The sequence below is a fragment of the Manis pentadactyla genome, chromosome 2 (assembly GCF_030020395.1).
Source record: "Manis pentadactyla isolate mManPen7 chromosome 2, mManPen7.hap1, whole genome shotgun sequence".
Classification (NCBI taxonomy): Eukaryota; Metazoa; Chordata; class Mammalia; order Pholidota; family Manidae; genus Manis; species Manis pentadactyla.
This window is the reverse complement of record NC_080020.1, coordinates 32507528-32524833: the sequence shown is the minus strand read 5'-3', so window position 1 is coordinate 32524833 and position 17306 is coordinate 32507528. Positions and strand designations below refer to the sequence as shown.

General features: G+C 46.0%; 1 protein-coding gene across 2 annotated transcripts in view; it reads left to right on the top strand.

Annotated features, from left to right (window-relative positions):
• Positions 1–17306, top strand: part of ADAM19 (ADAM metallopeptidase domain 19) — a 75539-nt gene that overhangs the window by 44958 nt on the left and 13275 nt on the right. For both annotated transcript variants that reach the window (XM_036913770.2, XM_057491174.1), the window contains 7 exons: positions 25–90; positions 4506–4577; positions 8081–8247; positions 10164–10248; positions 10947–11086; positions 12842–13019; positions 15546–15635. In XM_036913770.2, the coding sequence (XP_036769665.2) occupies positions 25–90; positions 4506–4577; positions 8081–8247; positions 10164–10248; positions 10947–11086; positions 12842–13019; positions 15546–15635 (798 nt within the window). The remainder of the gene's footprint in view (positions 1–24; positions 91–4505; positions 4578–8080; positions 8248–10163; positions 10249–10946; positions 11087–12841; positions 13020–15545; positions 15636–17306) is intronic.

Below are 17306 nucleotides of genomic sequence, written 5' to 3'. Positions count from 1 at the left end.
GACCTGCTTGTATCTCTTTCTTAGATGAAAAGGGAAGATTTACACTCCATGAAGTACGTGGAGCTTTACCTCGTGGCTGATTATGCAGAGGTAAGAGGGAGGCAGGGGGTTTTGGCAGAAAAACTGCTCCCTGGACAGTTTCCATCCCAGGCTTGGAACTGCTTCCGGGAAAGGCTGAAAGCCTTCGTCTTCTGCTAGTTTGTCATGTGATTTTGACCTTAAATCTGACCAACACCTCTTTCTGCTATTTTAAACATTGCTGGGGAGAAAACAAGGAAAAGTATCTTTTAGCTCAATATATTAATCAGATAGAAAATTAGGACTATTCATGTTATTTGGATTAATATTTCTTGAACTGGGTCAAAGTGCTTATTCTTAGGGAATCCTTGAATTCACTATAGAAATTAAAAAGTTTTTTTTACAAAGAGAGTAAGTGTATTCTCAATCATCTGATTGAACACAATTTTCTTGCCCAAATATGGGTCCATTTTAATAATCACACTGGTGCCAAATGAGAACCTAACACCATGGTCCCCAAAATGTGGTCCCCAGACCAGCAGCATCAGGGGCACCTGAAAACTTGTGAAAATGCAAATTCTTAGCCTGAACCTGAGACCTACTGAATCCTACACTGTGGGGCCGGAGTCCAGCAATCCATGTTTTAACAAGCCCTCTGGGTGACTCTGATATACACAGGCAAGTTTGAGAAGTACCAACCTAAAGGAATAGCTGTTTGACCTTTAATTCCATATTCCTCAGATTAGGTTTTCGCAGGCCGTAAGAGCTGATGAACACTCATCTCTCTCACTCTTCCGTTTCATTTAATCATCAGCAATTTCTTGATTCACTGTTATGTGCCAAGCACACTGGCTGATCCCCAGGAGATAAAGACAGACCCGCTCAGCATCTCAGAGTTTCCAACAGCAGTGCAAAAACTCCACAGTTCCCAAGTGTGAGAACTGCTAATAATGGTTCATTACAGAGGACTGGATTGCAGATCATGGGGAATACAACATGGTTTGGGGATCTGGGGAAAGCTTCCCTGAGGCAGTGATATTGAAGCTGTACCTGAAGAATGGGTTCAGGCTACGGAGTCTGTATTTGCCTAAATGAGTCATATTTCACCTGCAATTCTCACTTTATGTAGCAAGGAAACCACATAACCAAGCACATCTTCAGGGTATGGAAGGTCATGATGAGCCAAGCACTCGCCTTGTTCCGAGGCTGCAGGCTCACTGGGGCTCCCCTTAGGACAGTCACCACACCTCCCATCCATCTCCTTCCTCATCCGGATGGACGGGTCAGTGACCAGCTGCCCTGAAAAGCGTCATCCTCGGGCAGCTCTGCCTCATCCACATCCTGGAGCACAGATCTTGGCGGCAGCAGAGGGAAGAACACTAGGCTGGAAGAGCTGCCTTCAAATGTTGGTGGCAGGAGGAGGAGGCCCTTGCGTTGTCTTAAAGGACAAAGAGTTGTTAACTGGGCAGAGAAATGGAGGTGAAGGGCATGCCAGGCTGAGGGGACATCGTGTGCTGCTCTGACAAGAGTTTTGCTTTTTAATTGATGTCAGTATTGGTTTTTCCAGCAGCTTTTTCTTTTCTTTCTGTTGCTTTCCTTTCCAAAGACTGCTGTGTGTGTAGGATGGGGGAGTGGTGGGAGCAAACTCCAAGGCTGTTTAAAAAGCTGCAGCTCCCCGATCACAGGAGGAGGTAACGGAAGCTGCCCCTGCCCCTCGCACTGCCCTGGTGGGAGGGCTGCTGGGAACAGCTGAGCTCCTCTGACTCTGGGACATTTTTCCATTTAAGTTTTGCATGGAAGATCATTTAATACAGAGGTCTTGAACCGCTTTTTGACCCACAGAATCCTTTTCAGAGGAAAAGCCCCTGGGGCCCTGAGAGTTAAACATATAGAAACCCAGCTGCTCTGATGTGACTCTACAGAGATGACCCTGCTCTTAGGCCCTGTACTCTCCCCAGTGGAACCTGGGATCAAGGTTTTAAAACCCATGGGGTATGGAAGCTGGGCAGCCTCAGTATTCCTGACCTCCAGGGTCACAGTGAACTGCCAAGAGGAACAGTGTCTGCCCAAGATGCCTCCAGGACTGTGGTGTCGCCTAAGCCATCCCCCTGTTCCCGAGGAGGAGGCCTTTAGCACCAGCCTCACAGGCCTGCCCTACAGGGCATGCATGTGGAGGTGGGTAGGGGAATGTGCTCATTTCTTGGGGTCCTGGGCTTTGAGTGATTCATGGTGGGATGTGGGGTGGGACCTGTAATAGGCCAGGCTGCATTGCAGGCCCACAACCCCACCCCCAGCTGTACCCCACTCCCTCTTCAAAGGGCCTCTCATTGTCTGCAGGCAGAAATGTATTCCTGACAATTAATTAATCTGAGAGGATGGGAAGCCTGGAAGGGGATGCCTGCCTTATCTGTGATTTACAACCTGCTGCTGAGACAGGCCAGGCTCCTCCCCCGGGCTTGGAACTCAGAACAGGGAACAGAGACCCTGGGAGTGTTGTGCCTAAAGAGAGTTGTCAGCAGTCAAAACAACAGAGCAGCTGCTCACTCACTGGGCCCCCCAGGACAGAGCGCCTGGGGTGGTTCTCAGCTTATTTATTCCTCAGGTGAAACAGGAAGTCCAGTCAGGAAGAGCAAGACAGCTATAAAAAAGGTGTGCAAGGGACTCATGATAAAACAGAATGGGAGGAGTTGGAAAAGGCCAGAGGATGCACCATGTTTTACTTCCTGGGTTACCCTAGGAAGTATAAGGTTGAGATATTCCTTTCATTAGATCAGGGGTCTGCCCTTGGCCAAATCTAGCCCACCACATGTTTTAAATAAAGTTTTACTGGAACACATCCATGCTAATGCTGTATGTATTGTCCATGGCTGCTTTTGAGCTACAATGGCAGAGTTGAATAGTTCTGATAGAGACATTGTGGCCACAAAGCCTAAAATATTTACAGTCTGGCCATTTACAGATAACATTTGCTGACTCCTGCGTAAGACTCTTCTAGACAACATGATACATTCCTTAAACTGTAGTGGTATTTTCAGGAAGTTGTTTGATGATAGGTTTAATATGTTTGAAAGACAATGAAAGCAGACTCTGATGTTCTAATAAATATTCACTAAGTAATGCAACACTTCCTATCCACTGACAAACAGCCAGAATGAATAACTTCAGGCTTAACACCTTGGAAAGATCTAAGTCACAGGGTCTTAACATTGAATTTAACTCTGTAGAAAGTAATGGTGAAAGTGAGATGATTGACAGTTCTGAGGAGCCCAGGAAAGTCTAAAAGCAGTGGGCGAATAGGAAATGGTGGGTTTCTCCCCTGTGTCGTGATTGGGACACACCCTAATCCCAATAAATATGCCAAGGTGTTTTAGTTGGCTGTTCTGTTTATTTCTTGCGTGGGCACTCTTGGAAGAATGTGAGATCTGGACTTGGAGTAACATGTAGTGTGTGCCCAGGGTGATCTGATAGGTACCCAGATTCTATGTAACAATGGCTGTGTACAGGAAATGCCCATCCTTTGCAAAATTTAGGTTGCAGATGTAGCAGATTTTATCTTCACACTACATGAAGCTTTTCTTCATCATTGCAGCTGAAAGAGATCTAACCTTTTGAAGCAGGAATGATAAATATGAAGCTGTATACTGAAATGTTCTCCTCCTGGTCCTGGGGAAGACATTTCTAATCAAGCACAGCACTCTTTCCTGCTGAGCTCTGTGCAGTCTCAGAATTCTTCTCGCTGTAGAATGCACTGCCGGTCCCTCTGATTGTTGTGCCAGATGAGGCCTATATTGCTAAAGTCTCTTGGGTCCTCTTTGCCAGCACCCATATTGTGTCGTTCACTCGGCCCTCCCATTGGGGTTATTTCTGTGCAAGTTTTCTCAGCCCACTTTAATTGTGCACTCCTTCAATACGGAATCTGCTATTGTTATTTCTGGCCCTCTCTCTTCAATGGAAGCTTCTCTACACTACCAACAGGTTTTATACTTTGTGTTCTACTTAGTGCCAAGCACAATGCCTTGTACGGGTTCAGCAACCATTTGACTGATGTTGACTGGTGTCACGTGTAGGGAGGACTTGTGAGAGCCCCAGGATGGTGTCATCATGTTGGGGTGATGACTGAGGCAAGGATGGAATCGGTCTCTCTTCTAAGCCCCAGTGGGAATTTGTGGGAGGCTTTGTAATGTGGAAGACAGGAAAACAAGGTTGACCTCAAGGGTCAGAGAAAGAACTCAGTTCACTGCCCACCTATTACATGCCTCACTGTGCCCGGCACTGAACCAGTAGTTGGGGACACCAAGATGTCTGTCATCCAGGTTCTGCCCTCCCTGAGGTGACACTGTGCGTTGGGGGGAGAGAGTTCTAAAAATGACTGATTATAGAACACAGAAGAAAATAAACATTAATTCAAAGACAAATAATGGGGCACAGAAGGGGTCCTGGAAGCGGTTCCGGGGTCAGTCTCATCTAGTTCTGCTTGTTCCGTTTAGTTTCAGAAGAATCGACGAGACCCAGATGCCACCAAACACAAGCTCATGGAAATCGCCAATTACGTTGATAAGGTGAGACCAGGTGTGTACTTTGTGGGGAAAGTGCCAACACCTTAGAGGGTCCACAGGACAGGAGACCATGTGGCGCCTGAGCTGCCACTTGGTGGATTGGCCACCTCAGCCAGTTTCTGCGAGGCCGTAGCAGGACCACAGAGGTTCAGGGTGGTCATAACAAGGCCCTCAGCTATGTGACCCGAGTCAAATAACTTACCTTCTTTAGGTTGCAGTTTTGTTTTGTTTTGAATGTTCAAATTAATGGGTTGGCCTAAATCAATCGCTTTCAATTATTTTTGTTTTTCCTATTTCTGTGGAATCCTTCTTTTAAATGAAATGTCATGCCAATGTCTAGTATAAAAGTCAGGTGAAAGTAGACTGCTCCAAGCTGAAGCAGAGGTGAGGACCCTGAATGCTGTCCTTGATCCCTGCCCCTCATCCCTGTGGTGGCCCCTGTGGAACCCAGGACACGGAGGAACCCAGCTTAAGAACACTTTGAGGTTTCTTCAAGATTCCTTCCAGGTATAAAGCCTAGAAATTCTCTGACTTAGAAGAGAACTGAGGTAGGTCAGCATGGGAAGGTTGCAGAACGTAAGTTGAGGAGTGGGTTGTTTGGGCCGATCTGCATGGTTGCTATCTGCAGAACCGTTCTAAAATTATGGCTTGTCTTTTAGAACGACCGTACGGATGGTTAACTTTCCAGATCAGGCCCTTTTAAACATGCTTTTCAGAAATACCCAAGTTCTTGAGTTCTACACGGACAGGCTGGTCTGGTACTTAGAAGTACTTTGTTTATATGAAAGAGGGTATTTGTTAGAGTGCAAAATGCAGTAGAATGGGCAGCCTAGAATGACAATAGCCTCTTGACAGGCTGGTAATATATAGCTTTTAAAACTAGATTTTAATATGTTTGGGGTCACAGGTCTCTGAGAATCTGAAAACATTTATTGTACAATTTCAGGTCATTCACAGAATGTCTGAAGCTTAACACTGGGCTTTAGAGGGATTCATGGATCCCAGGTCTCAAGGAAAATTTATTTTTTCTTTCTAAACACTAGAGGATAAAGAAGAGAATATAAATGTTTTTAGGGATTTACAAGCACATTTAGTAGTGTTCTGAAGTCATCAGGTGGGAGAGTCTATGCCCCTTGTTTTTGTTCTGCCCTGGATGGCTCTGGAAACACCAGGCAGTGGTCAGTAACAGGTGAAAGGCGGGCATTTCCTGGAAGAAAGGAATCCAGGGATGCGGTTCAATCCTCTTTCTAGCTCACAACCCACTCACCGATAACATCTAAACGATCCTACATCCCAAACACTCACCGTCTGAGAAAACAAGGACCGCCTGTTTCCCTGAGGGCATACAGGATGCAGGCCCTGTAATCACCCACCTGACATCTGTTCCAGAGGCCTGGCAGGTGGGAGACTTGGCCGGGGCTCCCCTTTGTGGACTCCCCAGCTGGTCTGGGTGAAAGAACCTAAGGTGCTGATGAGAAATGGAAGACAGACACCAGCAAACCCTTCCTTTCTTGAAGCCCTCGCCTTGCTCACGGCCCGTTCTGTGCAGCAGTCTCGGGTCTCTCCTGACGTTAGTCCCTCCCGGCTGCGGTGAAGGAAGGCAAACCGCTTCTCTGAGGCTTGCTGACCCAGCTACTTGCACTGAACTGTTGTTGAACTAAAACTGGAATGAACTGCACTGATTTGCTGAATGATGAACCCAGTCCAAATTGTTTTTCCTTAACTGTGAAAAAGCCAAGTCTAAGTCCTTAAAAAGCTCCCTAGTGAAGCAACTTTAAATTGGAATCCAAACCCTTTATTTTCTGTAATGACTGACCTGGCACCAGACAAGAAAATAAAAGTTTCCACTGAAATCAACTGATATTTGTCTCAGTCTGGAGCCCGTTTTACACCACGATTTCTTGGGGGCACGTTGATTCTCTGAATGTAAGTAACAGCTCTTATGCAATGTGAGGTCATGAGTGGGCTCTGAGGTCTGATAATCTGAGATCTGATCTTAATCCTGGCTCCGCCATTTTCCTGCTAAAGTTTGGGCAAGTTACTGATTTTCTCTATGCCTTGGTGCTTAATATATACTAAATGCTTGATAAACATTAGTGTTGAGATTGTTATTTTTAGCTGGGGTAATACCTGCCAATTTTGGATTAAGATGGTATCTCTTGCTCAGGTGACCTATGTTTACATGAGCCTTTTTTTTTTTTCAAAGTCATTACCTCAGTAATCTCTAGGAGAGGTCAAAGAATTCCTTGAACCTACACACCTTCTAGTACTTAGCTCTAAAGAAAACCCTTTTCCTGCTTACATGTGTATGAGATGAAAGATACCATATCATGAAGATCAGGTGTTGCTCTAGCCTTAAGGTCCCTGAAAACCAGGTCTCATTTACAGAATTTCAGGATCTCTGGGATGGACTGAACCCTGAAGCTTATGTGGGACTTTTGTACTCTCATGCTTGCAACCTCTTTATGGTATCCTTGATGAAGCCTGAACACATCCAGTGATGGGAAAGGAAACTTTTGAGAGTAACATATCTATTTGGATGTCATTTTTACCCATTTACTTCCAAAATGAGTGGGAGACCTCTTACAGTAATGTATATCCACACAATGGAACACTGTTCAGCAATAAAAGGGAATGACAAGCTGATAGGCGCTCCGAGACAGATCAAGTTCAAAAACATGCTATGCAAAAGAAGCTGGAGACAAAAGACCACATATTGCATAATTCTGTTCATAGAAAATGTCCAGAAAAGACAAATACATAGAGACAGAGAGCAGATTAGTGGTTATCTGGGTCTGAGGATGCAAATGGGAAATGACTTTACATGGACACAAGAGATCTTACTGGTGTGATGAAAATATTATAAAATTGGATTGTGGTGATCACTTTACAACTTGGTAAATTTACCAAAAAACATTAAGCTGTATACCTAATGGGTGGATTTATGGTAAGTCATAGCTCCATAAAATTGTCTTCAAAAATTTATTTTACCTCAATAAAGTTGTTTTTAAAAAAGTCATATACAAGAGCTGAGGACCATGTAAAGGGATAATTGTACCAGACAGCCAGGCTCAGGGTACTAATTACAACAGCAAGGCTTAGCTCTGAGCTTACTTATGACCAGCTTTATTTGGAATCTTTCTCCCTATTTTTAAATGAAATATGTTTTCTAGTCTGTTTTACCTATTGACTGAGCCCCATGTTCAGGGGGAACAGTGCTGATCCTTATGAGAGCCCTGAAGATATTTGAGAGCAACTGTGTCCTATCCCAGTCCCGAGAAGATAGGTCACCCCAGCTCTGCCACCAGAATGTTGTGCCTTTCTCTCAGGATCTCATTTCCTCCTCCTGAAAAACGTGGATAGTAACACCTGTTTCCTCCTACCCTGGGAGGCGCATGCAGAGGGGAACTCTGGTATCTGCTCTGAGCCCTTAGGCTAGGAAGGGGCTTAATTATCCCAGGTGGCGTAGACTGAGGACGCTGTGGCTTCTCTGTGTGTGCCTGCAGTTTTACCGATCCTTGAACATCCGGATTGCCCTCGTGGGCTTGGAAGTGTGGACTCATGGGAATATGTGTGAAGTCTCGGAGAACCCGTACTCTACCCTCTGGTCATTTCTTAGTTGGAGGCGCAAGCTGCTTGCCCAAAAGAACCATGACAATGCACAGTTAATCACGTAAGTAGCCTTTCTCTGTATACTCTGCCTTGGCCCTGGCTGCAAAGCTGCTGCCCGCAGTGCTGTGCCGTTTGCCCCCTTCTTTCCACAGCGCCCAGCGATGGTTGCACCAGGCTATCCTGACTCCCGGTAATCAAGTATTTCTCAGGCATGTGCTCTGTACCCCCAGCACACCCTGGAAAACATTTTAAAGCCTGAGTCATAACAATCCCAAGAATCTAGGTGTTTACAACCTAGATAAGAAAACCAGGCTTATACACATTCAGCTCAAACAGTTGGGCATGTGACTGGGAAGTGACTGACCGTTGGTCATGGGGCACTTTGAAACAAAGTTCCTAAGGGGCTCATCTTGATCTTGGTGCTTTGTTCTAGTATATGAGCTGATCTCCCAAAACAGGTGCAGGAGGGAGGCTTCCTCGGGTTGTCCTTCACTTGGTTTCCAGGGACTCTGGGCTGACAGCCTGAGATGGCCTAGGTGGCAGATCGTGCAGGAACTGTATTTGCTGGGAGGGAGACTTGGGGGCCCTTGGGGTGGGGGAGTTGTGTTGAAGTTTCTCAGTCCCAGAGAGAAAAGAATAGACACTGTTGGAGTCATGGTGGCATGTGGGGGTCGGGGGATTGTCTGGTATTTATTGGTGCTGACTTCAAAGGTATTCTGAGGCATTTATGACTAAGAGCACATGCTAATAAAACCATTTTCCTCCTGTTTCCTAAATGTCTCTCTGAAGCAACAATCAGTTAAACCTTTGTTTACTCTAAAAGAAACAAAGGGAAATAGTTATTCTAAAAATCTGGGCTATGAGTGGTTACTTCATGATGGTACATTCACCTAGCAAGAGTTTTTGGTGACCAAAATTTTGGCCTGAATTTGGGAAGGCTGGTGTTCTGCTTGAATATAGGTTTCTAAAAGGACTTCTTCAGAGCCTCATCTAAGTTCCTAAAATAATATGTAGGGCTTCGTATTGATTTGAATATCTTTCCCACTCCTTTGCAAATGGTTTATGTGAAGAAGAGTCTCCCTGAACTCAGCAAACATTTATTTAGCACCCACATGTGTCAGATTCCAAGCTAAGTTCTAGTGACCCCAGAATAAATAAGACAGTCTCAGCTCTGAACTATATCTTTGTCTAGATAAGAAGACAAACACAGAGATATAAAAGTATCAAATAATGAATTTCCATGCAGATCCTTTAGATATATTACATGTTTGTGGCATGCACAAAAACACTGGTACTGTATTCATTCCTTGTCCCCAGCCCCACCTGTATGCAGCTAACAGAGGGATGTATTAAACTGGGGGAATGCAGCTGGCTGTTGGCAGATTAGGTTCACAATTGCAAAACAATGTCAGAAACAGCTCATCCTGGCACCCAGCTGCACTTTGTGAGTCTCCTGATGGGACACATCTGTTTCCTTGGCCTCAGAGTGATGTGAGAGTGAAGCATCAGCTCCCAGCTGCTACCCGATTCCCCACCTCCTGCCACACACACATACCACAGAGCCAGCGATGTGGCATGGGACCCCGGCGGCTGGCGGAAGTGGGCTTGATTCACTTCAGTGTGAGAACCTTGCCACTCTGCCCTCAAGCCCTCCCTCTGACCTCTTCCTCTGCAGCAGGAATGGGATGCAGCTTTGCAAGTCCTGCCCATTTCCTTCCAGGGAAGGGGGCTATGGGCATATTGTGGGAAAAAGTGACTTTTTGTTTTTCTGGGGCAGAGAGGGAGTAGGTGACAGGAATTGAGAGGTGTGGTGACCTGGAAGTTGTCCAATTGGCCTAGAATGCCAGGTCCTCTTTCCTTGGGAATGATCTGGGAATTTCAGTGGGGCCAAGGTCTACGAAGAAGGCCACTTGCTCCTGGGCACATAGGAACGGCCCTCTCAGCGCCCATGCGAGTCACCCCCTCTCCTTCCCGCAGGGGGATGTCCTTCCACGGCACCACCATCGGCCTGGCCCCGCTCATGGCCATGTGCTCTGTGTACCAGTCTGGAGGGGTCAACATGGTGAGTCTCAGCCATTACACTGATGCTGCAGAAGGTGGGAAAATGCCACACAAAACAGGCAGTTATCTTGTAAAAAATAATTTTATATTTATTATTGCCAGAAAAAAAAGCTTAATCCCAAGAAGGGCAATTGTTTAGAATGAAATCATTACATTCTAAGAGGTAGAGGTATCCAGGGATGAATTTTCATTTATTGTAGTTTACCCCCAATTGTCAAAAGCTCAAGAGAACCCTGAAGCAATTACATCAGTACATCACTAGATCTCTTATATATTCCAAACATACAAGGTGCTGGGGATTAGCAAGATAATAGAGATCAAAAACAACATTTTTATTCTAGGTCTTGTATTGTTATGCATATCACTGTGACACGAGAGCCTATCTCAAAGTCTTGGTTAGGAAATTACTGCCTTCTTTTGAAACTGCCTGACTCTGTGAGGGCATTTGACTGTTCATTTCTAACCTGTGAAGTATATGTCAACGAAGCTTGCCCTCCATCTACTTGTCCATCCTTTTAGGGTGTCCACCCCATCCTGTATTTATCAGTAGATATGACATGGTAGCTGAAAACCCGGGCTTTTATCCCTGTGCCCGTGTGCACAGTGATTGTGGAGCAGCAGAGGGCTGTGAGGCTTGCCTAAAGAAAAGGTAGGGTTTGGCGGGCGAGCTGTCTTCACCTGAACTGTCTCCCTGAGCAGGACCACTCTGAGAATGCCATCGGCGTGGCTGCCACCATGGCCCATGAGATGGGCCACAACTTCGGCATGAGCCACGATTCTGCAGATTGCTGCTCAGCCAGTGCGGCCGATGGCGGGTGCATCATGGCAGCTGCCACGGGGTGAGTCATGCGGGAAGGTGAGGATGGGAAGGAGGGCGGAGCGTGTGAGGCCAGTGCGACCCAAGCGTTCCTCCCAGCTGCCTCCAGGGAGCCTCTCCCGTACCTCTGGTGGAGCCCAGGGAAAGAAATTCGGTTGACAACAGAGAAGCTGGAAGAGGGCCAAGAAAGTAAATCTGTGGAAGGAGCAGTAGGTTTCAAGCAGGCAGTTTGGTGCTGGTGGGATCCTAGGTATACTTAACTCCTGTCTTAGGGCCGTCAGCTGTGAAACTGGCCTGACAGCCTGTGCCTTTTTCCCTTCATGAGTTTTTGAAGAAAACCCATTCTGATAACAGCACGAGCCTTCCTTCTCCCTCCACCCCAAGGGAGTTCGGTCAGTGCTGCTATACCCAGGCTTGACTGAAAGTGCGATGTAGCCTCCAGAACAAGTGAAAGGAGGGGATGCTCGCGTCCATACAGGGCATTTTCAGGCTGGGTTTACCACGAGGAATGAGGACAAGGCAGCTGTCTCCCTGTCATTTTGAAAGGTTTTTAAACCAGAGCTTTGGAAAGAGAAGTCTGGTAACAGCCTCAGCCTTTAGTCACAACCTTTCCTATTCGGTGTCTGGGCTCAGAATGCAGAGAGCACTGGGTTCTTCCAGGACCCGAGCCACTCTTTGGGAGGCATGATGGTAAAGGACATTGCATTCCCCCAACCCAAACCACTGTAGGGCCTGCTTATGCTCCTTAGAGAATGGTGTTTCAGCGTCTCCAGGAGGAAGTGTGGCTGTTTCAGAGCCCCAGTGTCCAGTGTTTTTCTACCACTTCTTGTTGGTGATGCACAAAGGATGATGTTGGCATGCAGGATACGACTCCGTGGGCCCTGCTTGTTCCCTGAGAGCTCATGGTCACACTCGCCCCTTTCCCAACGTCAAAAGCATTTTTGTAGACAAATAATTGAGAGTTATATTAATTACTGCTTATATGTGTTTTTAAACTAGTAACAAAGTTTTATTAGTAATAAATTCCCTGTGACATACCTGTCAACTGAAGGAAACCTCCAGATTAAACTTTAATTGGTTTAGTGAGTTGCAATCAGAATAACTCTTTATAGACGCAAATGGTGGTAGTGATCTGCCATCTGAGAATACATGACATTTGATTGCATCTCCCAATCGCAGGACCCCAGGACCTTTCATACTCTTGCAATAAAAACCACACGTTTGTGAATTGGCTGGTTTGAATTTGGAGCACTTCCTGTATCCATAGAACAGAGATCGGATCATTGACTCAACAAAGAAATGAAACCAAAAATCTTGGCCATTTTTGGCCTGGTTTTCTATCCCAAGAAAATCTCCACTAACATCAGCTTCAGGAAAAGTTTGGGTTGGCTGGTATTTTATTCATCTGTCAGGCTCAAGAGATTTAGTATAACACATTCATAATCCTTACTTATCACAACCCCTTCCTGCAAAGGGCAGAAATTGCTGTTTCTCATTCTTAAATACTTCCTCCATGCCGAGTGAGGGGAAAAAACATTATGGATGGTTAATATTTTTTAATTCTTAGTAAGATTTGTAAGTAAATGTATTGGGATCTTCCAAGGGCGCAGAATGTAATATGCCTTGGTGATGTTCTAAGGGGGAATGTATGCGCAAAGGGCGACGTGGCTCTGCGTCCAGGTGGAATCACAATCAGCCCCATGGGCAGCAGGATTGATGCTGTTCTGGCTGCTTGGTGCTCAGACTCCCAGCTAACTCCAACCTTATTCTCTGCCAGGCACCCCTTTCCCAGAGTGTTCAACGGATGCAACAGGAAGGAGCTGGATAGGTATCTGCAGTCAGGTGGTGGGATGTGTCTCTCCAACATGCCAGACACCAGGACACTTTATGGAGGCCGGAGGTGTGGGAACGGGTACCTGGAGGATGGGGAAGAATGTGACTGTGGGGAGGAAGAGGTAAGGTGTCGTGGTAGGGAAGGGATGTGGGAATGGAAGAATGTGCCCTGGTTTCAAATCACAAAGTTGGAGACAGTGCAGTCGGAAATGTCTCAGTCTCAACATTTCCTGCCTGCATGGCTGTCAGAGACCCCCACAAATAAGATGTGGAAAGTAAGCCTTCAGTATGGACCGTTTTCACAGATTCTCCCAGTTTGAGGATGGTACTCTTTGTGTCCAAGTCAGGATGGAGTTCTTGGGATTGGTCCCACCGAAAGCCTCAGTCTCCTCCCCATGGAGCTACAGGGAGCCTCGTTGGCCCTCCAGCTGCCCGGAGTTCATACTGGGGGCCATGTAGCTGGACATAGGAACTTGAACCTGGGCCTTATGAGGATGCGCAAAATAGCAAGCTTGTGCTGGTTAGCCTGGAGAAGAGATGGTTGAAAGGGGATGTAGGAAGTACTGTCCGGCCTGAAAAGGGCTGCTAGGAGGAAGAAGGAGCAGAACTGTTTGTGGATGAGCTGCTTCCTTCCTTTTGATCTTCAAAATGAGTGTGGTGGGCTTCTAATATAGCTGTCATTTTTAGCAGATGAGTGTTGTTCTGCAAAAAGCAGAACTGGGTAGTTTCATCTCTGCTTTTTGAAGAGTAAAAATATGTATGTTAACATGAAAAACAATTTGGGAGAGAATACATGAGTTAACAGGAAACTCTGGGGTGGAGACTGAGAGTTCATATGTATGCGAAAAGATTATTTGATTTTATGACCTTCTCTATGGTTTGATTTTTTTTATATGTCAGCATGTAACTTTCATAAGAAAACAAGAACTAGTTATTAAAAACCCCATCACCCCCACCACCGTGAGTCGAGAGAGATCAACCCAGACCCTTCTGAAAGGAGAGAGTTGTATTGTAATGGGAGAATCAGTGTGGGTGAGGAGCAACCCACCAACGGGTTCAGCCAATTGGCTTATATTCAGAATAGCTGCTTATTCAACAAATATTTACTGAGTGTGGAGTACTATGTTGGGGGCTAGAGACTAGACAGATAGTAAAAATACATGTGGTTCCTGTCCTTGTGGAACATACAGTCTAGTCGGGGAAATACACATTGACCAAATAATTGCAAAAGTATAAAAATACAAGCCATGGTAAATGCTGGGAGAGCCAATGACATTGTCCTATGAGAATATGTAGTATGTAGTAGATGGGAGTATGACCTCTGACCCCAAAACCAAAGGCTAAGTTAGGAGTTAGTAAGGAGCATAAGGAGAGAAGGCACGTTTCAGCTAGAGGAGGAACCGTGCCTTGAGGTGGGAAGAAACATGGTTATGTTAGAAGAGAAGGAACATGGGTCTGCCTGGAGCCCGAGCTGGTGAGAGATTAATGGAAGGTATCTGCAGGCAGGTGGTGAGATGCGTCTCTCCAACATACCACACACCAGGACGCTTTATGGAGGCTGAAGGTGTCTTAAGTGTCTTTATTTCTTCTTTTTGGGGAAGCAGGTGGCTGGGTACGTGTAGTCAGGTGGCAGGATGTCTGTCCAACATGCTAGACCTAGACAATTCTGGCTCCGGTGTGCTCAGTAACCATGGGGTGGGCCACAGGCAGACACTGCTTGAATTCAGCTCCAACACTTGCCTCGAGTCATGTGTGCACCAGTCAGCCACTAGATATGTCTGACCTGCAGTTTTCCCATTTGTGAGACAGAATAGTCCTGCTCCACAGGCTGTGGAGGACCTGTGCGTGGAGCCTGGCACACTGTCAACAAAGTGGATCCACCTAGGAATGTAGTGGCAGTGTGATAAGGACACTCAGTCACTGGGGTGTCTCAGCATCTTTTTATATCTCATGCTGTATGTCAGGAAATCAGGACTCATAGGTCAGGAAGGAAGAGAGGAGAGTTTGGAACTCCTAGAGACCTTCTGTTCCAGAAACATTCGGGCCAGTGAGAATAGAGCAGCAGATGGCGAGAGAAGGCTGAGGAAACAGGCCCCAGGAACCGCCGTGAACTGTGCGCGGAGGTGTTCCGGCATGCCTTACTCCCGATGGCCTCTTTTTATGGATTCTAAGGCATATAGGAGGCAAGCAGGGTAGCAGTACAAGACAGGGTCTCTGGATTTCCATACAGAGTAATACCATTCTAAACATCATGTTTTAAAAGATACATGATTACAGGGGGAAATGCACATATTTTATTAAGTTAAAAAGCAGTGTGGATACTATGACTTTGTAAAATAAGCATATGTCTATATATGTATAGGAAAACGCCTGTAAAAATATTCACTCTCAAAATGTAGTTGTGTCTAAGCTGTGGTGTTATTAATCATTGTGCATTTGTATATATCCTAACAATAAATACAGCTTAGTGATAAAGCTATAAAGTGTTTTTTTTTTTTGTTAAGACTTCCTAGGGAGCTTGGACTTCAGGGGCATGTGGGGCGGGTGGGGAAACACAGGAGGCTGGTGGAGGCTCTCGCCCTGCCCAGACTTCTGTCTCCCTGCCCTGCCGCCCCAGAGGCTCACACCCACTCCCACCGCCTCCGCAGGAATGCAGTAGCCGCTGCTGCAATGCCTCCAACTGCACCCTGAGAGAAGGCGCGGAGTGCGCCCATGGCTCCTGCTGCCACCAGTGTAAGGTAAGCGGCCCTGGCCCCCTGCCCCGCGTCCTGACCTGACAGCCCCATGCTCTGCTGGGGCCGGTGGCTGGGATTCAGACCTCTATCCTCGGGTAGTGACGGCATCAAAGTTTCAGAAACATGGAGCTGGGCAGGCCCATTGAACAAAGTTGACTATTTCCTATACTGGGCCTCACTGCATTCAGATCATCTCAGAGGGCTGTGCCTCCTGGAAGATGGAAGATTTTTTTTTTTTTAAAGAAGTGTCCAGGGAGAGTGGGTTTGATTAATAATAACCATAATTTTGATTAACATTAATAGATCTCTTATTAGGGAATTCTTCACTAGAGAATTTTGTATATCTTATCTCATTCAGACCTCACAAAAGCCCCATGAGATGTATATTAATACCCTCAAATTAGATGAGGAAACTGGGGCTCAGATGTGATAAGTGGCTTATCTAGGATCACACAGCCAGGGTGGGGCAAGCCAGGTTTCCCTGACCCTGGAGCCCACCCTCTTAATATTGATGTGGAAGACATTGCTACTAATATTACTATGTGTTTACAATCTCTTATCTACAACTCTGAAATTCAAAAAGTTCTAAAGGGTGACCAAAAACATTTTTTAAACTCGTTTGGTGGCGAAATTTGACCTGAATTGACATGAGACTAATTATAGTCTCTAAAAACAAGTACACTTAAAGTCAATAATTTGTATTTTTTTGCAGAATTAGTAATATGTTTGATTATCAGGCATAATCCCAAGCCTTGCTGGGAGGTTATATAATATACATATGGACTGTGTGCATGTATATACATATATATGTGTGTGAATATGTACAGGGTCTTCTTTCTAAAATCTGAGAAGTGTGAAGCCCATCCAGCCCCACAGTTTTGGATAGGGACTGTGGATCTATGCTTCCACCTAGCACCTCTGAGTGTTCTGTCTGATACTGTTCAAGTGCTTTATTTGAACTCATTCCTTCTAACAACCCTACAAGAGGGTTATTATCCCCATTTACTTTGCATGAACATAGAGGTTAAGTAGCTGCCCCAGGTCCCACTGCTGGTTAAGCACCTGGGGTTTGAACCCTCACGTGCTGGCTCCGGGGTGGGTCTTCTCTACTTCCATCCTGCTCCTGGGTGGTAGAGATGCATCCTACAGCCTCCTCCTCAACACATGGCCCATGTGCACCCTTGCAGCTGAGCTCTATGCTCTTCAGCAAGCTGCTCAGCTGGTCCATTCTCTGCTTCCCTCTTTGGAGGGAGGGCCTTATGGGTGGTGTGAAGTAACATACCTGGGAGCAGGGAGGGCGCTGTTCTCAGACGTAGCTTTCCTTGCCTGGCCTAGGGAAACTTGTCATCTCATTTGACTGTAGGGTGGACCCAGCATTCACCTAGGAAGGTGCTGGGTTCTGTCCCTAAGGGTCTTGGACCGCAGCCCAAGAACAAGCATGGAGAGAGAATGTTCATCTCATTCACTCCCAGGATTTCAGAAATCCTGAAAGTCTCAGAAAGGATTCCATAGAGAAAAGTGTCTCAGAAAGTATTCCTTAGAGAAAAGTATGTGGGGAAAGATGAGGCTTGGAGTCTGAGTCTTCAGTTCAAGCCCTGATTATGTAATTTGGGATAGCCTACTAACCATCTTGAGTCTAGGCTCCTTATCTGTAAAATGGGAAGAGTAGTAATA